The sequence below is a fragment of the Salmo trutta genome, chromosome 29 (genome assembly GCF_901001165.1).
Source record: "Salmo trutta chromosome 29, fSalTru1.1, whole genome shotgun sequence".
NCBI lineage: Eukaryota > Metazoa > Chordata > Actinopteri > Salmoniformes > Salmonidae > Salmo > Salmo trutta.
This window is the reverse complement of record NC_042985.1, coordinates 43,553,718-43,577,771: the sequence shown is the minus strand read 5'-3', so window position 1 is coordinate 43,577,771 and position 24,054 is coordinate 43,553,718. Positions and strand designations below refer to the sequence as shown.

Here is a 24,054-nt window from a genome sequence, read left to right as displayed (position 1 = left end):
CTCCCCCACACTCTGGGATAAATTTTTTTTAAGTTGTTCTGATTGTAGGATGTGATGTTTTAAAATCCAATTGCACAGCTTTGGAAGCAGCTAGGGCGGCACGATATGGACAAAAAAAATGAATTGCTCCAAAAAATACTGCGATTTCGATCAACACACTTGTGTCGTCAGGATAGTGGGTTCGATTCTCGGGACACCCATAGTTAAGAAATGTATGCACACAACTGTAAGTCTGCTAAAAGGCAAATACATAAACTCAGAAAAAAAAGAAAGTTCTCTGTCAACTGCGTTTATTTTCAGCAAACTTAACATGTGTAAATATTTGTATGAACATAACAAGATTCAACAACTGAGACATAAACTGAACAAGTTAAAGACTTGTGACTTACAGAAATAGAATGTGTCCCTGAACAAAGGGAACAAAATCAAAAGTAACAGTCAGTATCTGGTGTGGCCAACAGCTGCATTAAGTACTGCAGTGCATCTCCTCCTCATGGACTGCACCAGATTTTCCAGTTCTTTCTGTGAGATGTTACCCCACTCTTCCACCAAGGCACCTGCGTGTTCCTGGACATTTCTGGGGAGAATGGCCCTAGCCCCTACCCTCCGATCCAACAGGTCCCAGACGTGCTCAATGGGATTTTGAGATCTTGGCTCTTCACATGGCAGAACACTGACATTCCTGTCTTGCAGGAAATCACGCACAGTAACGAGCAGTAAGGCTGGTGGCATTGTCATGCTGGAGGGTCATGTCAGGATGAGCCTGCAGGAAGTGTACCACATGAGGGAGGAGGATGTCTTCCCTGTAACGCACAGCGTTGAGATTGCCTGCAATGACAACAAGCTCAGTCCGATGATGCCGTGACGGACCCTCCACCTCCAAATCGATCCCGCTCCAGAGTACAGGCCTCAGTGTAACGCTCATTCCTTCAACGATACACCCGAATCTGACCATCACCCCTGGTGCGACAAAACCGCGACCCGTCAGTGAAGAGCACTTTTTGCCAGTCCTGTGTGGTCCAGCGACGGTGGGTTTGTGCCCATAGGCGACGTTGTTGCCGGTGATGTCTGGTGAGGACCTGCCTTACAACATGCCTACAAGCCCTCAGTCCAGCCTCTCTCAGCCTATTGCGGACAGTCTGAGCGCTGATGGAGGGATTGTGCGTTCCTGGTGTAACTCGGGCAGTTGTTGTTGCCATCCTGTACCTGTCCCGCAGGTGTGATGTTCGGGTGTACCGATCCTGTGCAGGTGTTGTTACACGTAGCCTGCCACTGCGAGGACGATCAGCTGTCCGTCCTGTCTCCCTGTAGCGCTGTCTTAGACGTCTCACAGTACGGACATTGCAATTTATTGCCCTGGCCACATCTGCAGTCCTCATGCCTCCTTGCAGCATGCCTTAGGCACATTCACACGGATGAGCAGGGGGCCTGGGCATCTTTCTTTTGGTGTTTTTTCAGTCAGTAGAAAGGCCTCTAGTGTCCCAAGTTTTCATAACTGACCTTAATTGCCAACCGTCTGTAAGCTGTTAGTATTTTAATGACTGTTCCACAGGTGCATGTTCATTAATTGTTTATGGTTCATTGAACAAGCATGGGAAACAGTGTTTACACCCTTCACAATGAAGATCTGTGAAGTTATTTTGATTTTTACGTATTATCTTTGAAAGACAGTGTCCTGAAAATGGGACGTTTCTTTTTTTGCTGAGTTTATTTATATCTACCCTATCTATCCTGACTGGTTGCAATACTCCCTGGTATCGCAACTGCTTGGCCTCTGACCGCAAGGAGGGTAGTACATACGGCAAAGTACATCACTGGGGCCAAGCATCCCGCCATCCAGGACCTCTATACCAGGCGATGTCAGAGTCCCCAGCCACCCTAGTCATAGACTGTTCTCTCTGCTACCACATGGCAAGTGGTACCGGAGCGCCAAGTCTAGGTTCAAAAGGCTTCTTAACAGCTTCTACCCCCAAGCCATAAGATTGCTCAACAGCTAATCAAAGGGCTACCCAGACCCCTCTTTATGCTGCTGCTACACTCTGTTTATTATCTATGCATAGTCAATTTAACTACCTGCATGTACTTTATTACCTCAATCACCTCGACTAATCAGTGCCCCTGCACATTGACTCTGTACCGGTACCTCCTGTATACAGCCTCGCAAAAGTTTGGGGTCAATTAGAAATGTCCTTGTTTTTTAAATGAAAAGCCCCAAAAAATTTGGTCCATTAACATAACATCAACTTGATCAGAAATACGGTGTAGACATGGTTAATGTTGTAAATGACTATTGTAGCTGGAAACGGCAGATAAAAACTTTTAAAAAGCAATATCTACAATGGCGTACAGAGGCCCATTATCAGCAACCGTCACTCCTGTGTTCCAGTGGCACGTTGGGTTAGCTAATCCAAGTTTATCATTTTAAAAGGCTAATTGATCATTAGAAAACCCTTTTGCAATTATGTTAGCACAGCTGAAAACTTTTGTGATTAAAGAATCAATAAAACTAGCCTTCTTTAGACTAGTTGAGTATCTGGAGCATCAGCATTTGTGGGTTTGATTACAGGCTCAAAATGTCCAGAAATAAACACGTTCTTCTGAAACTCGTCAGTCTATTCTTGTTCTGAGAAATGAAGGCAATTCCATGCGAGAAATTGCCAAGAAACTAAATATCTCGTACAACGACGTGTACTACTCCCTTCACAGAACAGCGCAAACTGGCTCTAACCAGAATAGAAAGAGTGGGAGGCCCCGGTGCACAACTGAGCAAGAGGACAAGTATATTAGCGTGTCTAGTTTGAGAAACAGACACCTCACAAATCCTCAACTGGCAGTTTCATTAAATAGTACCCGCAAAAAAACAGTCTCCATGTTAACAGTGAAGAGGCGACTCCGGGATGCTGGCCGGCCTAGGCAGAGTTCCTTTGTCCAGTGTCTGTTCTTTTGCCCATCTTAATCTTTTATTTTTATTGGCCAGTCTGATATATGGCTTTTTCTTTGCAACTCTGTCTAGAAGGCCAATATCCCGGAGTCACCTCTTCACTGTTGACGTTGAGACTGGTGTTTTGCGGGTACTATTGGAACTTGATCAGTTTATGTCTGTTGTTAAGTTTGCTGAAAATAAACGCAGTTGACAGTGAGAGGACGTTTCTGTTTTTGCTGAGTTTAGATAATTCCAGAAAATTATGTCATGGCTTTCTCTCAAGGTATCTCTCTCTTGAATCCATCTAGTAGGGACATCTTGGATTAGTTTGTGCTTTGGCAGCTCCAGCATCTGCTGTTTTTGTCTTGAAAACATGTGCAGCAGTTGTGCTTTTAGGAAAGAAGGATACCACCTTCCTGATCTTTGCTAGGAGGCGAGAGATTGGATTCGCTGACATTGCTTTTTGAGATGCTAGATTAATAACGTGTGCAAAGCATCCTATTTGTGGCCCCAATCCAGCTAGTGCAACTGCATTTACAATATTTCTAGCATTGTCAGTGGTCACAGGAATCGTTACATTATCCCCCTCCAACTTCCACACTGCAACTACTTCCCTTAGCTCTTCCTCGAAGTTTACACTGGTGTGACTACTCTCAAGGGGACGCGTTTGAAGGACATGGCTTTTTATCTCCCACTCGGCCGTAATGAAATGAGCCGTTACAGTAAGGTAGCTCTAGATGTCCAACGGTCTGTTGTTAGAGCAACAGACCGTGTTTCTGACAACTCGCTCTCAAGTCGTTATTTTGTTTTTTATATAAGGCAGGTATTAATGTCTGGGCAAAATGTGTACGGGAAGGAATAGTGAAGCGCGGCTCGACCACTTTCAACATATTTCTGAACCCTGCAGAGAAGGGTTTCATATCTGCCGCTATGAATTTTGCTATCGCTGCATTGATTTCTTTAGCCCTACCGGAATCGGCTGCATATTGTTGCCCGAAGGCTGTGGGGAGAAGTGGTTGCCGTTTTTTGTTTTTTTTCCCCGACAAAGTCCCACCAATTGGCCCTTTTGGGGTGATGACGGCGCAAATGAGTCGTCATGTTATTGCCACTCGAATAGGCTATTGGCAATGAACAGAGCCTACATGTTGGAGTTTTATCCACCACTCATTGGCAATGCCCGTTATAGTTTACAGAGAAACCGAAATGTTCCCAGATGGCAGACCTGAATGATACTGGGGCGTCTTCTAGTTCTGGCTCGCCAATGCTTGCCATGTTGTTCCTTTGCATTTAGCTAACTGCTAATTCCTTTCTAAGCTAATTGCTGCTACGACAATCTCAGCTCTGTTCTCGCTGGAGTGAAATAACTAATGAGCAGAGCTGCATACAGCTACGAGACTAAACCTTTTTTTTGAAGACAACTTTAATACTATGTGGGTATTTTTCCCCTCATTCATTTATACGCCATTGGTATATGTAATAATATTATTTTTTACAATGAAGTGTGTGTGTGTGTGTATATGTGTGTATATATATTAGAGGTCGACCGATTAATCGGAATGGCCGATTAAGTAGGGCAGATTTCAAGTTTTCTTAACAATCGAAAATCGGTATTTTTGGACGCCGATTTGGCTGATTTTATTTTAGTACTTTAAAAAAAAAATGTTTTACCTTTATTTAACTAGGCAAGTCAGTTAAGAACACACTCTTGTTTTCAATGACGGCCTAGGAACGGTGGGTTAACTGCCTTGTTCAGGGGCAGAACGACAGATTTGTACCTTGTCAGCTCAGGGATTCAGTCTTGCAACCTTATGGTTAACTAGTCCAACGCTCTAACCACCTGCTTTACATTGCACTCCACAAGGTTACACGAATGCAGTAAGAAGCTAAGGTAAGTTGCTAGCTAGCATTAAACTTATCTTATAAAAAACAATCAATCAATCATAATCACTAGTTGATGGTTGATGATATTACTAGTTTATCTAGCCTGTCCTGCGTTGCATATAATCGCTTAGGTACACGTTGTTCCAACCATAAACATCAATGCCTTTCTTAAAATCAATACACAAGTATATATTTTTAAACCTGCATATTTAGCTAAAAGAAATCCAGGTTAGCAGGCAATATTAACCAGGTGAAATTGTGTCATTTTGCATTCATTGCACGCAGAGTCAGTGTATATGCAACAGTTTGGGTCGCCTGGCTCGTTGCGAACTAATTTGCCAGAATTTTACGTAATTATGACATAACATTGAAGATTGTGCAATGTAACAGGAATAACGTTTTGTTTTCGAGATGATAGTTTCCGGATTCGACCATATTAATGGCCTAAGGCTCGTATTTCTGTGTGTTATTATGTTATAATTAAGTCTATGATTAAGTCTATGGCAGCAGCAGGCTCCTAAGCATTCATTCAAAATAGCACTTTCGTGCGTTTTGCCAGCAGCTCTTTGCAATGCTTCAAGCATTGCGCTGTTTATGACTTCAAGCCTGTCAACTCCCGAGATTAGGCTGGTGGAACCGATGTGAAATGGCTAGCTAGTTAGCCGGGTGCGCACTAATAGCGTTTCAAACGTCACTCGCTCTGAGACTTGGGAGTGGTTGTTTCCCTTCCTCTACGTGGGTAACGCTGCTTCGAGGGTGGCTGTTGTCGATGTGTTCCTGGTTCGAGCCCAGGTAGGAGCGAGGAGAGGGACGGAAGCTATACTGTTACACTGGGAAGTCTAAAGTGCCTATAAGAACATCCAATAGTCAAAGGTATATGAAATACAAATCGTATAGAGAGAAATAGTCCTATAATTCCTATAATATCTACAACCTAAAACATCTTACCTGGGAATATTGAATACTCATGTTAAAAGGAACCACCAGCTTTCATATGTTCTCTTGTTCTGAGCAAGGAACTTAAACGTTAGCTTTTTTTACATGGCACATATTGCACTTTTACTTTCTTCTCCAACACTTTGTTTTTGCATTATTTAAACCAAATTTAACATGTTTCATTATTTGAGGCTAAATTGATTTTATTGATGTATTATATTAAGTTAAAATAAGTGTTTATTCAGTATTGTTGTAATTGTCATTATTACAAATAAATAAATAAAATTGCCCGATTTAATCGGTATCTGCTTTTTTGGGCCTCCAATAATCGGTATCGGTACCGGCGTTGAAAAACCATAATCGGTCGACCTCTAATATATATATTTTTCCCCTAGCGATAATATATGATTAATGTATTGTTCTTTGGGCATACGAGTAAGTGTACAACATTAATTGGTGCATGAGTCAGAAATCATGAAGTGTGACTTGAGTTTCGCCATCAGCTGACCACCTATTTGGTCAGTCCGCAGAGGAAGGAGGAGACTGTTAAAGGCAGCCTCTTTGCTTCTCACTTGCTCTCTCTCGTGTTCTTTCTCTCTTAAAACTGACCATCAGATGCAGGCACCATCAGTCTGAAATAAAACGCAAATGATTGCAATTTTCCTCACAAGTAATACAACAAGCGATCTATTAACATGTGAAGCTTGCTAAAACTAACGTTTTGCAGAGGTAAAGATACACAAACCAATTGTATAACTTTTCAAATTTGAAAGCAGCTTCATTCTTGTTTGTTGACTCATGCATTCTTGACTCTAACTGTGCCTGCTTGAGTGATAGTGGGCGGGGCTTGGTGTGTGTGGGGAAAGCAGTGAGGAGATGGGAAGATCAACAATTTCCAGGCTCAGGGAAATGTACTAGTCTGTGGTGACCTAAATGCCAGAACTGGACAAGAACTCAGCACACAAACACCTACATGGATGTGACAGCATTCCCTCTTCCATATGCCCCCCTAGACACAACTACGACAGCATAACCAATAAAAACGGGTCACAACTCCTGCAGCTCTGTCGGATGCTGGGTATGTGCATAGTCAATGGTAGGCTTTGAGGGGACTCCTATGGTAGGTACACCTATAGTGCATCTCTTGGTAGTAGTACTGTAGACTACTTTATCACTGACCTCAACCCAGAGTCCCTCAGTGTTCAGTCAGCCCACTGACACCCCTATCAGATCACAGCAAAATCACACTCAACTTGAACAGAGCTATGCTCAATCATGAGGCTGAATAATATTAAGAAATGCTATAAATGGAAGGAAAATAGTGTAGACATCTACCAAACTGTTCGGCAACAACAAATTCAATCCCTTCTTGACAATTTCCTGGACAAACAACACAAATAATTATCTATCCAAAATGGAGATGTATGGGTAAACCACTTTTCCAATATTTTTGGCTCTATAACAAAGAACAAACAGCAAAAACATCTACATGATCAAATACAAATCTTAGAATCAACTATTAAGGACTACCAGACCCCACTGGATTCTCCAATTGCATTGAATGAACTACAGGACAAAATACAAAACACTCCAACCCAAAAAGGCCTGTGGGGTTGATGGTATCCTAAATGAAATGATAAAATATACAGACCACAAATTCCAATTGGCTATACTTAAACTCTTTAACATCATCCTCAGCTCTGGCATCTTCCCCAATATTTGGAACCAAGGACTGATCACCCCAATCAACAAAAGTGGAGACATATTTGACCCCAATAACTACCGGGGAAATGTGTCAGCAGCAACCTTGGGAAAATCCTCTGCATTATCATAAACAGCAGAGTCGTACATTTCCTCAGCAGAAACAATGTACTGAGCAAATGTCAAATTGGCTTTTTTGCAAATTACCGTACGACAGACCACGTATTCACCCTGCACACCCTAATTAACGAACAAACAAACCAAAACAAAGGCAAAGTCTAATCATGGTTTGTTGATTTCAAAAAAGCTTTTGACTCAATTTGTCATGAGGGTCTGCTATACAAATTGATGGAAAGTGGTGTTGGTGGAAAAACACATTATAAAATCTATGTACACAAACAACAAGTGTGCGGTTAAAATTGGCAAAAAACACCTTTCATTCCACATGGCCGATGGGTGAGACAGGGATGCAGCTGAAGCCTAACCCTTTTCAACATATATCAACGAATTGGCGAGGGAACTAGAACAGTCTGCAGCACCCAGCTGCAGTCAAATGTCTACTGTTTGCTGATGATCTGGTGCGTCTGTCCCCAACCAAGGAGGGCCTACAGCAGCACATAGATCTTCTGCACAGGTTGTCAGACCTGTGCCCTGACAGTAACTGCTCGCTTGTAAGCAATGCTCTATCTTCTGGAAACATGTTTATAAAAATGTCCCCCTCCAATGTTAAGTTTGGAATTTTAGACTGCGGCTTTCCTCCCGTTTCGCTCACAGAACTCGAGGAAAGGTCTTCTCTTGTTCACTTCGATGTATCCGTTTCTTTTTCGAGCATATCAAAATGCTGATCAGTAAATAGTTCCAGATTCTCTATATTATACAGAATGTTTGTTTCGTAGTTATCAGTTAATCCTCAATTTTTGTGATTAATTCATGGAACAAGCTGTGCCTACCACGCTGCCGCTTGCCACGTCATCGACAGCTTTCTATAATTACTTGACATATTGGAAATAATTGACAAAAAAACAGAGCAAACTAGAATGCTCTTTGGCCCTAAACAGAGTACACAGTGGCAGAATACCTCTCCACTGTGACTGACCTAAAATTAAGGGGATCTTTGACTCTACTTAAGGACTTGCAATTGAGAAAGGCCTCCAAAGGCAGACCTGGCTCTCAAGAGAAGACAGGCTATGTGCACACTGACCACAAAATAAGGTGGAAACTGAGCTGCACTTCCAAAACTCCTGCCAAATGTTGACCATATTAGAGAGAGATATTTCCCTCAGATGACACACATCCACAAAGATTTCGAAAACAAATCACATTTTGATAAACTTCCAAATTCTATGAGTGAAATACCAGTGTGCAATCATGGCAACAAAATGTGTGATCTGCTGCCACAAGAAAAGGACAACCAATGAAGAACAAACACCATTGTAAACACAACATATATTTGTTTATTTATTTTCCCTTTTGTACTTTCACTATTTGCACATCATTACAACACTGTATATAGACATAATGGCATTTGAAATGTCTTTATTCTTTTGGAACTTTTGTGAGTGTAATGTTTACTGTTAATTTTTTGCTTATTTTACTGTTGTTTATTATATATTTCACTCGCTTTTGCAATGTAAATATATGTTTCCCATGCCAATAAAGCCCCTTAAAGTGAAATTGAGTTGAGAGACATGGAGACTGGAGAGAGACATCAAATGGAATAAACTATAAAAATGGACTGAGTAGCACACATCAATATTGCAATTTCGATTACAATTCTATTCATTGCGCAGCCCTAGAAGCAACTACTGTTGTCAATGTTGATGACGGGAGAGTCAACTTTCTGTCAATCATTTTTATTTCTCAACTCTAAATATTAAGCTCTAGCAACTGTTTTACAAGCAAGATAATTGATTTGGCTTTGAGATGCTGAGTGTGCGAAATGCACATCGGCCCTTGCGAGTGCATGTGTCATTGGGAAGTAGCCAAGGTTTTTTTGGGGGATATTGAATTTACTGTTTTATTAATACATGGCTACCAGCAGTGGGTATTATGTTTAGACTTAGCAATATAGCTAATGTGTTTTGAGTTTTACTTACTCAGGAGGTGAATTAGCCCCAAATTAATTAGCCTATGATAATAGTGCAAATAAAGATGTAGGCAAATTAATCTCTATTGAACAAAAAATGTAATATCGATAGCCTAATTGTCAATCCAAAATACATGACAGGTACTGGATTAGGTTGCACATAAAAATATTGTTGGTCATGTATTCCTGCATGGACATGTTAGATGAAACAACATATTTATTGAATAGCATCTTAGTCTTGCACCCCTAATAAAGCACAGTGAATAACTTTAAAAGATGATTACACATTTTTCAATTGCGTCACGCCACAGTTTATTTTTGGTGTGAACAAATCATGGGGTGGCGCCACCAACTGAAAAAGTTAGTGCCACCAGGGGATTGTTTTTTGTCTGGAGCCCTGCATTGGACCAATCCTGCAAACTAATATCATAGGAGATTTCTGGAGTCCTCTCCAAAGGGATATGGCCGTGTGCTGACGACATGCGCTGTGCACCGCAGGTTCGAGGAGTTCCTCCAGAGGAAGTGGTCGTCAGAGAAGCGCTTCGGCCTGGAGGGCTGCGAGTCTCTGATCCCCGCCCTCAAGACCATCATCGACAAGTCCAGCGAGAAGGGTGTGGAGAACGTCGTCATGGGCATGCCACACAGGTGGGTAAATAACAAAAGGAGCACAAGGGGAAGGGATGCTTGAGTTTCTGCAACATGGTTTGACTTTCAGCCTTCTCTCCTCCGACACATGCTCACAATCTCCTAGGGGTCGTCTGAACGTGCTGGCCAACGTCATCCGCAAGGAGCTGGAGCAGATCTTCTGCCAGTTTGACTCCAAACTGGAGGCTGCTGATGAGGCGAGTCCCATCTAGCCCACCCACTGCAATTCTTGACTGCACTAAATGGAACACAACTAATGAATTGTCTGAATGTGTGGCTCTATTGTAGATGCCTAGCGGTATTCTACTGCTAGTATGTTTGACTCTGTTGTTGTTGCAGGGCTCCGGTGACGTCAAGTACCACCTGGGGATGTACCACAGGAGGATCAACCGTGTGACGGACCGCAACATCACTCTGTCCCTCATGGCCAACCCCTCCCACCTGGAGGCTGTGGACCCCGTGGTGCAGGGCAAGACCAAGGCCGAGCAGTTCTACTGCGGAGACACCGAGGGACACAAGGTACGGACCGACACCGCTGGTTTTGAACACGGTTTGAATACCGCCGTATTTATTTTTCTCAAAGTGACAAGGGAGTACTTGCAGAGATCATAGTCCTTTTATGTACTGTAGAAAGGCACCCTTTCGGTTCGATCCCAGGTTTCGGCACAAAAAAAAAAAAAAAAGCCGCCCTTTTTTCTGCCCTTCACTTACACACTTATCTGTACCGGATGAGTGAAATGATGGTTTCCACCATATCGCTTTCACCAATCCGACTTTATTTGATGAGTTATTACCTCTAGCAAGAATGGATTGTAAGTGTTCTGCATTTGATGTTGGATTGTTTATGTTCCAGGTGATGTCCATCCTGATGCACGGTGATGCTGCCTTCGCCGGTCAGGGCGTCGTGTACGAGACCTTCCATCTCAGCGACCTGCCGTCCTACTCCACCCACGGCACAGTGCATGTGGTCGTCAACAACCAGGTGTGCGCACACACACACACACGCCAATCTAACCACTGACCACACCTGTTCTGATGAAGATACAAATAGTCTTTGTTCCAGCCATGGTAGAAAACTAGTGGTTGTGTGAATGGCTGGTGTGCTAACCCTCACAACCCCTAACTTCCCCCAGATTGGCTTCACCACTGACCCCCGTATGGCGCGCTCCTCTCCGTACCCCACTGATGTGGCCCGGGTGGTCAATGCTCCCATCTTCCACGTGAATGCTGACGACCCTGAGGCTGTGGTGTACGTGTGCAACGTGGCCGCCGAGTGGAGAGCCACCTTCCACAAGGACGTGGTGGTGGACCTGGTGAGTATAGTTCCCTAGGTACAGATCTAGGATCAGCTTCCCTTCCCCCAATCCTGACCTTAACCATTCATGGGGGAAAATTCATAACTGACCCAAGATCAGGGGCAACTTCACCCTACTCCAAAGTTCCCCGATGGTTCATATCAACCCACTGTCTGCTTAAGTAGAGGTTAGGAGGAAATATATAGGGAAAGAAGGCTTCTTACACACATACGCAGTAGTACCAGTTAGTTTAGCCCCGCCTTATGACGTCCGCAGCAGCCAACATCAGTGTCAGTACCAGTGTGTTTGTGTGTGCAGACCTGCCAACTTGCACGCATTTTGCGTACCATGCACGTAATTTGAGGTTAAAGTATGCTGATATGAAAAACTACCATAAAATAAGTAAGCAAACGTAAGTAAGCATTTCACGGTAAGGTAAACACTTGTTGAAGTCGGCGCATGTGACAAAGTTTGATTTAAAATGCACAAAAATAGGCTTTTAGTTGGCACATTGTGGTATTTGACTCAACCGTCTGAAGTTAGAGCTGAGCTGCTTCAGCCTGACCCCTGTCGTCTTAGTACTATTTTCTTCCCTCAAACTGGATGGCAGCTCCTCACTTCGTCTGTTGATACCTCTGATGTGTGAGGAAAATGGAGAATGACTGTTTGCTAAATACATTTTCCTAAATTGTATGTGTTACTCAAGCACATAACCACTATTATTTGATAGTTAGCACCTTAGCTAAGGCGTCATTACGACAAGGTAGTTAGCTACAGTGTTTAGTCAACTAAGCGAGAACACTTTCTTGCCAGGTAGTAGGCGTGAGCTCATTTATGGGCAAGGAAACATGTGAGACCTGTTCATATAAGACCTGTTCCGCTCATGGCGTCCTTCACAGAAAGTTATATTGGAATGTTAAAGATTAGTAGGCAAATGTTAATTAATAAGTTCTTGATCTGTCCTCTTGATATATCTGTATGTCAACAGTAGACTGCTAATGATGTGATAATAGTCAGTTCACAAATGTTGAATGAATGGTAGCCAATAGTCAGACCTAACTTCATGGATTAGGTCAGGGATGGAGATCTAAAACAAGTTTATAGGCCTAGTTCAGTTGTTTCATAGTACACTAGACTATCCACATAGACACCTATTAATTAGAATAGTCATTACCCTTACATTTAACCTAGAAAAAATGTAATTGAGACCACCTCAATTTAATTTAGGATCATACACAAGTCTTCTGTGTTGGCTACGTTGTTTGATATAATTTAAGACTTTAGGTTTCAGGAAATGGCAGTTGCAGTTGACTAACCCCCTCTGGACCTCTCCCCTACCCAACCTTAGTCCTACATCAGCACCACCTTGTCAGAAAGTCCTAGTGAGAGCCCTGATTTGTACATTTAAACGTATTTCTAGTTAGCTACTGAAGAGCAGCTAATTATCAAGAACCCATACGGTCTATAGCCTAAAATTCCTACTGAGGCAGTCCTCTACCAACCTCCTTATTAGGCCCAAAAAATGCCTATTATTTGGGCAGTGTGGGTGTCGCACACACTGTCGCGTGGGATGCCGCCGCGGAGTTGATCTGGTACTCATAAAAATGATTCAAGGTTGGCAGGTCTGTCTGTGTCTGTGTGTATGTTTATTAACAATGTTTGTGTGTCGGCAGGTGTGCTACCGGCGTTTGGGACACAACGAGATGGACGAGCCCATGTTCACCCAGCCCCTGATGTACAAGCAGATCAAGAAGCAGAAGGGAGTGATGCAGAAGTATGGCGAGAAACTCATCGCAGAGGGGGTTGTCACGAGACAGGAGTACGAGGTCAGAGCTCAACCACTTCGACCATATCGCACACACTCTCCATAGGGTAGAGCCGATGAGTCACCCTCTCCACTTCTGCCTTCCATCTCCCTCTCTCTACAGGAGGAGATTGCAAAGTATGATAAGATCTGTGAGGAGGCACATGTTCGCTCCAAGGATGAGAAGATCCTCCACATCAAACACTGGCTGGACTCTCCCTGGCCTGGTGAGTGGGTTAACAGCTCACAGACACACATACACAATGCCGTGTGTGTGTGTGTTGTGAATAATGGACCTGTGTATGTGTAGGTTTTTTCAACCTGGATGGCCAGCCCAAGAGCCTGACCTGCCCGTCCACTGGCCTGACTGAGGAGGAGCTGACCCACATCGGACAGGTGGCCTCCTCAGTGCCAGTCGAAGACTTCACCATCCATGGAGGTGGGGAACCCTACTCTAAACCATAGAATTAAGAACATTATAATATTATGCATCTCTATGCCTTTTAACTTTTAAATCCTCTGATGGAGGGAGAGTCAACAGCAAAAGAGCCAAAGTGCAGAGTGAAGACATGGCTCTTTTAATGACTGGCTTTAAACACATTTTTCTGTGTACACACAGCAAGATTTACACCCGGTGACAAGTGTCTGGTTTGCACTCCTCCGTAGGTCTGAGCCGTATCCTGAAGGCCCGAGGGGAGATGATCAAGAACCGCACGGTGGACTGGGCCCTGGGAGAATACATGGCCTTTGGCTCTCTGCTCAAAGAGGGCATCCACGTTCGCCTCAGCGGCCAGGACGTGGAGAGGGGCACCTTCAGGTGATGAGAAAGAGAGGGAGAGGGACTTTCAGTCCCCGAAAAACAAAATGTTTCCATTTTTGAGCATGTCATCTTGATTGTGTCCCAAATGATGGTCTCTGGTCCAAAGTAGGGTACAGGCTGCCATTTGGGATGCAGATCTTGTCTGTTGTCCCTCATTGTCCCTGCTTTGTGTTTTCCTCCCTGCCAGTCACCGACACCATGTGCTGCACGACCAGAACGTGGACAAGAGAGTTTGCATCCCCATGAACCACGTGGCCCCCAACCAGGCCCCCTACACCGTCTGCAACAGCTCCCTGTCTGAGTACGGCGTGCTGGGTCAGTCGCTCTCTCCCTCACATTTACTGTGGATACATTTACTATGGAAACAGATTCAGAGAAACTGGGAAATATCACAGGAACTCTCATTCAAATAATCCCTTACTACTATCTCCACCCGCTACTAACTAGGGACTCACACTTGGCGAGATATTCGGGGACATAGCGACCAGTCATTTAGTATGAAAGGAGAGACACAGCGACCTAACTGTCCGCGACGAGAGCGCAAGCAACCAACATTTCAAATTTCAGTGACGCGACAGCCAATTGGGAGGGGGCAGCTCTCGCTAGCAAGCTTTGACATTGGCATTAACAACAAAACTGCCTTCATGCATGCCGTTTGAACGATACACCAACCAGGAGAGATTTTAACCTTGATTGCTGACTATCTTGGCAAATGAGTCCTGAGTTAGGAACCTCTCTTTCTCTGTCTGTCTGTCTGTCTGTCTGTCTGTCTGTCTGTCTGTCTGTCTGTCTGTCTGTCTGTCTGTCTGTCTCTGTCTCTCTGTCTCTGTCTCTCTGTCTCTGTCTGTCTCTCTGTCTCTGTCTGTCTCTCTGTCTGTCTCTCTGTTGTCAGGTTTTGAGCTGGGTTTTGCCATGGCCAGTCCCAATGCCCTGGTCCTGTGGGAGGCCCAGTTCGGAGACTTCCACAACACAGCCCAGTGCATCATCGACCAGTTCATTTGCCCCGGCCAGGCCAAGTGGGTCCGCCAGAATGGCATAGTCCTGCTGCTGCCCCACGGCATGGAGGGCATGGTGAGTACCCCAGAGCACCAGTTGAAGGGAGGAGATACACTACATGCTCATTTAAGGGTTTTTCTTTATTTTTACTATTTGATTAATTGTACAATAATAGTGAAGACATCAAAACAATGAAATAACACATACAGAATCATGTAGTAACCAAAAAATGCTAAACAAATCTAAATATATTTTATATTGGAGATTCTTCAAAGTAGCCACCCTTTGTCTTGATGACAGCTTTGCATTTTCTCAACCAGTTTCATGAGGTAGTCACCTGGAATGTATTTCAATTAACAGGTGTGCCTTGTTAAAAGTTAATTTGTGGAATTTCTTAAGTTTGAGCCAATCGTTTGTTGTGACAAGGTAGGGGTGGTATACAGAAGATAGCCCTATTTGGTAAAATACCAAGTCCATATTATGACAAGAACAGCTCAAATAACCAAAGCAAAATGACAGTCCATCATTACTTTAAGACATGAAGGTCAGTCAATCCGGAAAATTTCAAGAACTTTGACAGTTTCTTCAAGTGCAGTCGCAAAAATCATCAAGCACTATATTGAAACTGGCTCTCATGAGGACCGCCACAGGAAAGGAAGACCCGGAGTTACTTCTGCTGCAGAGGATAAGTTCATTAGAGTTGAAGTACAGAGTTGAAGTAATAGGCACATCTCAATATCAACTGTTCAGAGGAGAATTGCTCCAAAGAAAACACTACTAAAGGACACCAATAATAAGAAGACTTGCTTGGGCCAAGAAACACAAGCAATGGACATTTGACCAGTGGAAATCCTTTTGGTCTGATGAGTCCAAATTAGAGATTTTTGGTTTGGATGATCTCTGCATGTGCGGTTCCCACTGTGAAGCATGGAGGAGGTGGTGTGATGGTGTGGGGGTGCTTTGCTGGTGACACTCAGTGATTTATTTAGAAATCAAGGCACACTTAACCAGCATGGCTACCACAGCATTCTGCAGCGATACGCCATCCCATCTGGTTTGGGCTTAGTGGGACTATCATTTGTTTTTCAGCAGGACAATGACCCAACACACCTTCAGGCTGTGTAAGGGCTATTTGACCAAGAAGGAGAGTGATGGAGTGTTGCATCAGATGACCTGGCCTCCACAATCACCCGAACTCAATCTAACTGAGATGGTTCCCACATATGCTGAGCACAAACCAAGACTTTTTGAAAAGCATTCCAGGTGAAGCTGGTTGAGAATGCCAAGAGTGTGCAAAGCTGTCAAGGCAAAGGGTGGCTACTTTGAAGAATCTAAAATATATTTTGATTCGTTTAGCACATTTTTGGTTACTACATGATTCCATTGTATTATTTCATCGTTTTGATGTCTTCACTATTATTCTACAATGTAGATATTAGTAAAAATAAAGAAAAACCCTTGAATGAGTAGATGTCCAAACTTTTGACTGGTACTGTACTTGAAAATAGTTGATTAATAACATTGTTAATATGACGGTTATTTTATTCATCCATAATCGTTGGTTTTCTGTGCCAGCCCTAGTGACCTCACTGCACTCCTCCACAGGGCCCAGAACACTCCTCTGCTCGTCCAGAGAGATTTCTCCAGATGTGCAACGATGATCCTGATGTGCTCCCAGTAGGTCAAACCCTCACTCCTAATCATTCTGCACTGCCTCTTGTATCCAAAAGGCTGTTCATGTTTTCTAGTTCATGCCTGACATTGACATATCTTGACATTTTCTTCCAAATAGAGTGGAATATATGTTTAAGGCGGTGGTATTCAAACTTTTTCAGCAGGGACCACATTTTTTCCCCAAGATTTTCTCGCCACCCAAATCTAATGACACAACCTTAAAATCTATACATTTCTATTTTTACATCAACAAATAACCTTCGATTTATTGCATTTTCATCTCTTATCAACATGAAAAGAAACCAATAAATACATTTACTTAATAAAATTATATTTTTCAGATTATCTTCAAAAAGGTTTGTATATTTTCCCATAGAATAATCTGTATTTTTTTCTTCTTCTTCTTATTACTATTACCACATTTTGGGGGGGTTGCGACCCCGACTTTGTATACCACTGCTCTAGGGTAATATTAAGGTAATTTTACAACGGAAACAGGTGGTTGAAGTGTCTCCGGCACACTGTGTACTAGCAAATGTATACGTCGGTCACATCTACTGAGGGGGTACAAAATAGAAGTGCCATAAACAGAATATGAAATTCAAATTTAAACACCCCCAAAGCTTCAGTGGCATGGTACTTAATGTGAGAATACTATAAAGAATCGGTGGAAATGTAGACTACATGTGGATGAAACCGGTACTGGTCCTTGCTAGGACTGTAGAGGTCATGAAATTTTGTCAGTCGGTGATTGTCATGGAAATAAATTCCAGTCTCACAGTAATTGACCATTAATTAACATAAAAACACGTTTAGCATTTCCAGCTTCCACGCATAGCCTATAAGCCACTGATGCGTACCTTTTTCAACGTCTAGTAAATCAATTTAATATAGCCTACACCATCACAATAAATCCATTATTTTAGGCAGGTCTAAAGAAACATTATAATATGAAGAAAATGTAGCCTATTTCAGAAGAACAGCATAACATATTCTGAGTTGTCCTTATGTTAGGCCCTGATCTGGCCTATGCCATATGGTTGTGGGCTACACTAGTTCATTTAGCAGGTAAGATTTGCTTAATTCCCGTGGTATTATTTTATAGTAAGACCAATACAATTAAACATGAGCTGAATAAAATAGAAAGGATATTTTGCGACTAATGATGATTTAAAAAGAGTCATGAATGACAAGCGCTCTGGTCTGTTTCTTGTACGGGCTGCACAAACACAATCATTCACAATTTGACAAGCACTTGATAATATTTTCACTGACTATTCTCAATTTAATCTGGTCTTTACATATAGCCTACTAATATTCACTATATATACAAAAGTCTGTAGACGCCCCTTCAAATTAGTGGATTTGGCTATTTCAGACACACCCGTTGCTGACAGTTATATAAAATCGAGCACACAGCCATGCAATCTTCACAGACAAACATTGGCAGTAGAATGGCCTTACTGAAGAGCTCAGTGACTTTCAATGTGGCACCTTCATAGGATGCCACCTTTCCATGTTTGTTTTAGGCCTATCACAATCCTTAACCCTTACCTTGACCATTCAGAGTTAATGCCACTGTAAGCATCTGCCTCTGATTCCAAAGGTTATTAGTTGTTTTTGAGATTTTTGTTTTAAGCTTATCCTAAACCTTAAGCCTTAACTTAACCCTACTGAGTTAATGCCTAAACTTATTCCTAACCTTAAAAATGTGGCGTTAATGTCTAAACTTAACCTTAAACGTTGATGTTTGCAACAACTTCGAAATTTGACATTTAAGAAACATGAATAAACATCTACTTCTGACAAGAGGCTGTGAGCGCTAGTTGCTGTAGGCTATGGGTTCTCCAACCGTGTTCCAGGTGTCTTGGGCCTATAGGCTACGCTTGGAGCTATTTAGCCACTTCAGTTGTGATACAAACCTTAGCAACACCCACAGGCCTATGGGTTAGGCTACATGATGCATACGACTATGATTTGAACTAGTCTTAGACTGCACACACTGGAAAACATTCACATGTTATAATATTCTCACCATTAAGATTATTCTCAATTTAATCTCGTCTTTACAGTGCATTTGGAAAATATTTAGACCCCTTGACTTTTTCCACATTTTGTTACGTTACAGCCTTATTCTAAAATCGATTGTATTGTTGTTTTTTTACACACAATAACAAAGCCAAAACAGGTTTTTAGATTTTTTTTGCAATTTTATTAAAAATAAAAAACCGTACATTTACATAAATATTCAGACCCTTTACTCAGTACTTTGTTGAAGCAACGATTACAGCCACGAGTCTTCCTGGGTATGACAATACAAGCTTGGTACACCTGTATTTGGGGAGTTTCTCCCATTTTTCACTACAGATCCTCTCAAGCTTTGTCAGGTTGGATGGGGAGTGTTGCTGCACAGCTATTTTCAGGTCTCTCCAGAGATGTTCGATCAGGTTCAAGTCCGGGCTCTGGTTGGGTCACTCAAGGACATTCAGAGATTTGTCCCGAAGCCACTCCTGCGTTGTTTTGGCTGTGTGCTTAGGGTTGTTGTCCTGTTGGATGTTGAAGCTTTGCCCCAGTCTGAGGTCATGAGTACTTTGGAGCAGGTTTTCATCAAGGATCTCTCTGTACTTTACTCCGTTCATCTTTCCCTCAATCCTGACTAGTGTCCCTACTGCTGAAAAACATCCCCACAGCATGATGCTGCCACCACCATGCTTCACCGTAGGGATGGTGCCAGGATTCCTCCAGACATGACGCTTGGTATTCAGGCCAATGAGTTCAATCTTGGTTTCATCCGACCAGAGAATCTTGTTTCTCATGGTCTGAGTCCTTTAGGTGCCTTTTGGCAAACTCCAAGCGGGCTGTCATGTGCCTTTTACTGAAGAGTGACTTCCATCTGGCCGCTCTACAAGAAAGGCCTGATTGGTAGAGCGCTGCAGAGATGGTTGTCCCTCTGGAAGGTTTTCCCATCTCCACAGAGGAACTTTGGAGCTCTTTCAGAGTGACCATTGGGTTCTTGGTCACCTCCCTGACCAAGGCCCTTCTCCCCCGATTGCTCAGTTTGACTGGTGGCCAGCTCTAGGAAGAGTCTTGGTGGTTCCAAACTTCTTCCATTTAAGAATGATGAAGGCCACTGTGTTTTTGGGGACCTTCAATGCTGCAGAAATGTTTCGTACCCTTCCCCAGATCTGTGCCTTGACACAATACTGTCAAGAAGCTCTACTGACAATTCCTTCGACCTCATGGCTTGGTTTTTGCTCTGACATGCACTGTCAACTGTGGGACATTATATAGACAGGTGTGTGCCTTTCAAAATCATGTCCAATCACCTATTTACCATAGGTGGACACCAAGTTGAAAAAACATCTCAGGGATGATAAATGGAGACAGAGCTCAATTTCGAGTGTCATAGCAAAGGGTCTGAATACTTTTTCATTTTATACATTTGCAAAAGTAAAAATAAACTCTTCACTTTGTCATTATGGGGTATTGTGTGTAGATAGATTAAATAGATGATTTTACTCAATTTTAGAATAAGGCTGTAATATAACAATGTGGGAAAAAGGAAGGGGTCTGAATACTTTCCGAATGCACTGTATGTGTGAAATTAGTTTTGATTTAGAATGGGCCATTATCATGCACCTGTTGGGACAGGGTAAAAAGACGTCATCCATATGCACTTGAATAGTATTTGAAGAAAGCTTTCCTCCACAGTTCATTTTCATGTCAGCCAGGTAGGCTACTCTGGTTGAAAAGCAAAGTAATGCGCTTAATATATGGAAAGTTGAGAAATAAATATAGTAGGCCTAGTTGATGGGATCCTCCTCTTTTTAATAGAGGTCATCAACTCTGTTATCATGCAATTGCATAGCATTGCCTGTAAAAATGTTGCCCAACAGGATCACTTATTCCATTCCATGTGTCAACCAGCTATGAGGAGCTCGCTCTCGCTGCGCAACAGGTGATCCTATTCCACTCAAACTCTGAATGCCAGGACTCGTTTGATTTGGTTTTTCATTTGCAGCATAGTGATTAGATGGACAATAGAGTGCTGAGTACCAGCATTAGCGACTGGCCGTTAGCAAGTTTGATAGGCTACTAATGACCATCAGCGGCATCAAAGCGCAGTTTTTGAGAAGCCTAGTTAACGTGACTCGCGGGTCACGTGGAATCACCGTAACAGCCTTAGTACTTACCCTTTCCTCTCACCCTCCTCCTCTCCACAAGAGCATCACAGAAGACTTTGCCATTCGCCAGCTCCACGACTGCAACTGGATTGTGGTCAACTGTTCGAACCCTGGCAACTTCTTCCACGTGCTGAGGAGGCAGATTCTGGCGCCCTTCAGGAAGCCTGTGAGTCCCCGTCAACAACATTTCTACCCTAAAGCTGCTTATTAGAGCTCATTGTCCTCTGATCTGTCTTCTTTTCCTAGCTCATCGTTTTCACCCCCAAATCCCTGCTGCGCCACCCCGAGGCGAGGTCCAACTTTGACGAGATGCTGCCAGGTAAGACTGTGTGTTTGGTGTGTGTGTGTGTGGATGTCTGTGAAGGACAGTGCTGGTGTATATGCCCTCTGGATGTCTGGCAGTGGGTGAGTGTTGCTGTGTCTCCCTGCTGTGCTCCAGGCACAGACTTCCAGCGCCTGATCCCAGATAATGGCCCAGTGGCCCAGAACCCAGCCGGGGTGAAGCGCATCGTCTTCTGCACAGGGAAGGTGTACTACGAACTCACCAAGGAACGCAAGGCCCATGGCATGGAGGACACGGTCGCCATTGCTCGCATGGAGCAGGTAGCTACACACACACTCAACACCTCGGGGCTCCCACACAGAGCACTTGAAAAATGCTTAGCCGAAAGGAGTTGAACTTTTGCCTGACCTAATGTGTACGGCACCCTAAACCCACTGGTGCTCGCTTTGGCTTTCCGAGCTACCTTACTCTTCTTCATGACATGACGTGGTCTCTCTGTTTGCAGCTGTCCCCCTTCCCCTTCGACCTGGTGAAGGCTGAGAGCGAGAAGTACCCCAATGCCGACCTGGTGTGGTGCCAAGAGGAGCATAAGAACCAGGGCTACTACGACTACGTCAAACCCCGCATGCGCACCACCATCGATCGTGCCAAGCCTGTCTGGTAAACAAACCCTTCATCTGCTCTTATCCTCTTTCCTAAGTGTGTCTGTCTTTAGTTAAACTCTTATTAAACTCTCTCCCATTACGTGTGTTCAGGTATGCTGGTCGCCCTCCTGCTGCGGCCCCAGCCACAGGAAACAAGAAGGCCCACCTGGTGGAGCTGAAGAATTTCCTTGACACTGCCTTCGATCTGGATGCCTTCAAGGACCAGATGTAACTCTTTCTTCCCGCTTCCTCTGTCCCAGGATAAGGGGTAGCCTTCACCCTCCACTGCAACCGAGGCCCCTCCTCCGTCCCATACGCCCACATACCCCCTGGACTTGGCCCTCAGAGCAAGCCTACTCTCCTGGTGGGTGTCTCTGTCTCTAGCCCACAACGGCAACAGTCCTGTTCATTTAAGTCATTGCCATCTTCCCCTACCCAGGCCCTCCCTCATCGACTCCCCCTGGTCCTGTCTCAGCGTGCCCTAGCCCACCTTTGTCAGACACATGCCTCCATACCACACATTTAGCAGTAGACAGCCAGTCAGGGGTTAGGCAAGAGAACCTTTGTACAGTCAGTGATCCTTAGCTTGGTTTTTATTTTCTATACCTGTATTTCTCTGGTTAACACTCCACTCACCAACACTATAACCTTCTTGTGTTGGGTTTTGCTTAAGCCCTGTGTGTGTGTGTGTGTGTGTGTGTGTGTGTGTGTGTGTGTGTGTGTGTGTGTGTGTGTGTGTGTGTGTGTGTGTGTGACCAAAGCACATTGTTTATAAAGCTTTATATATTTTTCCGTGTTTCATTCTGTTGCTGTCACAATGTCATCCTTTTGAAAAGCGTCTCCTTACACGTTTCATCCCAGGTCTCCTTTCATAGCCAAAGGACAGGGCAACTGTTGCAACCAGATTAAAATATGTACCACTAGTATTTGGCAAAACACAACGGTTAGTTCAATGTCCATGATTAGACCACATTTCGAGGAGAACCAGGTGTTTCCCCCCTCCTGTTCTTTGCTCTGAGCACACTGCAGGGATGAACTTGTCTTGGTCTCTACCCCTCCCTCTCTCTTCTCCAGGGCTATCCATCTCCTTGGTGAGTGCTACTGACATCACCACCATCTGCAACTGCTTTACATTTGTCTGTTTATTGGTTGTATGTGTGTTAGTTGATTTGAAAGGCAAAAAAAACTTTCTCATTCTTGTAATGGCTATTAGAATAAGAGGTATTGAATGCGGAAAACATTTTCACTGTCACATTGTGTTCAGTGAAATACTAGTACATTTAACATGACAAATGCTCTTTTATCCATCTTGCACCATTTCTCGTGAAAGAGGCTGAGACTTAGATAAGGGAAATTTGAGTGATGAACCAGTGAGATGAGTTGGTACCATGTTTGCATTTATATATAAGGAGTGTTGAACTGGTCAAATGAGTTGGTACCATGTTTGCACTTGTATATAAATTCACATAGAAGTTTGTAAAGGATTGTTCATACAGCAATGTCAGGGCAACTTCTGTCTTTAGATACATGGCCCCTAGCTCTGTTGTCCTACTGCAGAACAGGGCAAGCAGGTTGGAGCTGATTACCCCCCCCCCCCCCCTCCCCTACATGTAGTCCTCTCATGACTCTAGCTAAACACTGATCTCATCCAGATGACATAAACTAGACCTGGCACCTCTAGATGTCTCTCAACAACTCATGTACTCATTTTCCTCTTGCAACCCCTGTGCCAAATTTGTTTTCAAGCATTTAGCATTCTTTTCAGGGTGTATGAATGAATTGCCACAAGAGTCTTTTTAGCTGCATAGCTAATAAAAAAAAACAGGACATCACCTTTTGTTTGGATGGCACCACGAGAAAGCAAATGATTTATTTATTTTCATATAGTGGATTAAGATTCTTTCCATTTTATTATTTTTGCTTCATTCAATAAAGACTATCTTCCCAAATCAGTGAATGGTTGAATACATTTTTTGGACAATTAGTGTTTTGTTTTTACATTGCACCTCACAAACAAAACGAAACGCCCACTATACAACACATTACCAAAGGTGATATCAACATATGGTTTCCGAATTTCATGAAACACTTCCAGATTTAGTTTAACTTTAGAATATACAAAATCCAACAGTATGTACAGTAGCTAGATAGTTCAGTCCTCCAGTTATTGAGGGTGAATGAG

General features: G+C 43.3%; 1 protein-coding gene across 4 annotated transcripts in view; it reads left to right on the top strand.

The window, feature by feature from the left end:
• ogdha (oxoglutarate dehydrogenase a) overlaps positions 1–23,824 on the top strand; it is a 79,501-nt gene extending 55,677 nt beyond the window's left edge. For all 4 annotated transcript variants that reach the window (XM_029722283.1, XM_029722281.1, XM_029722284.1 and 1 more), the window contains 17 exons: positions 10,026–10,172; positions 10,279–10,369; positions 10,512–10,691; positions 11,026–11,154; positions 11,306–11,485; positions 13,141–13,293; positions 13,396–13,498; positions 13,582–13,710; positions 13,938–14,088; positions 14,279–14,406; positions 14,984–15,162; positions 16,693–16,764; positions 20,986–21,111; positions 21,192–21,264; positions 21,385–21,548; positions 21,734–21,888; positions 21,984–23,824. In XM_029722283.1, coding sequence (XP_029578143.1) covers positions 10,026–10,172; positions 10,279–10,369; positions 10,512–10,691; positions 11,026–11,154; positions 11,306–11,485; positions 13,141–13,293; positions 13,396–13,498; positions 13,582–13,710; positions 13,938–14,088; positions 14,279–14,406; positions 14,984–15,162; positions 16,693–16,764; positions 20,986–21,111; positions 21,192–21,264; positions 21,385–21,548; positions 21,734–21,888; positions 21,984–22,104 — 2,281 coding nt within the window. In that variant the 3' untranslated portion in view covers positions 22,105–23,824. The remainder of the gene's footprint in view (positions 1–10,025; positions 10,173–10,278; positions 10,370–10,511; positions 10,692–11,025; positions 11,155–11,305; positions 11,486–13,140; positions 13,294–13,395; positions 13,499–13,581; positions 13,711–13,937; positions 14,089–14,278; positions 14,407–14,983; positions 15,163–16,692; positions 16,765–20,985; positions 21,112–21,191; positions 21,265–21,384; positions 21,549–21,733; positions 21,889–21,983) is intronic.
• Positions 23,825–24,054: the final 230 nt, after the last annotated feature.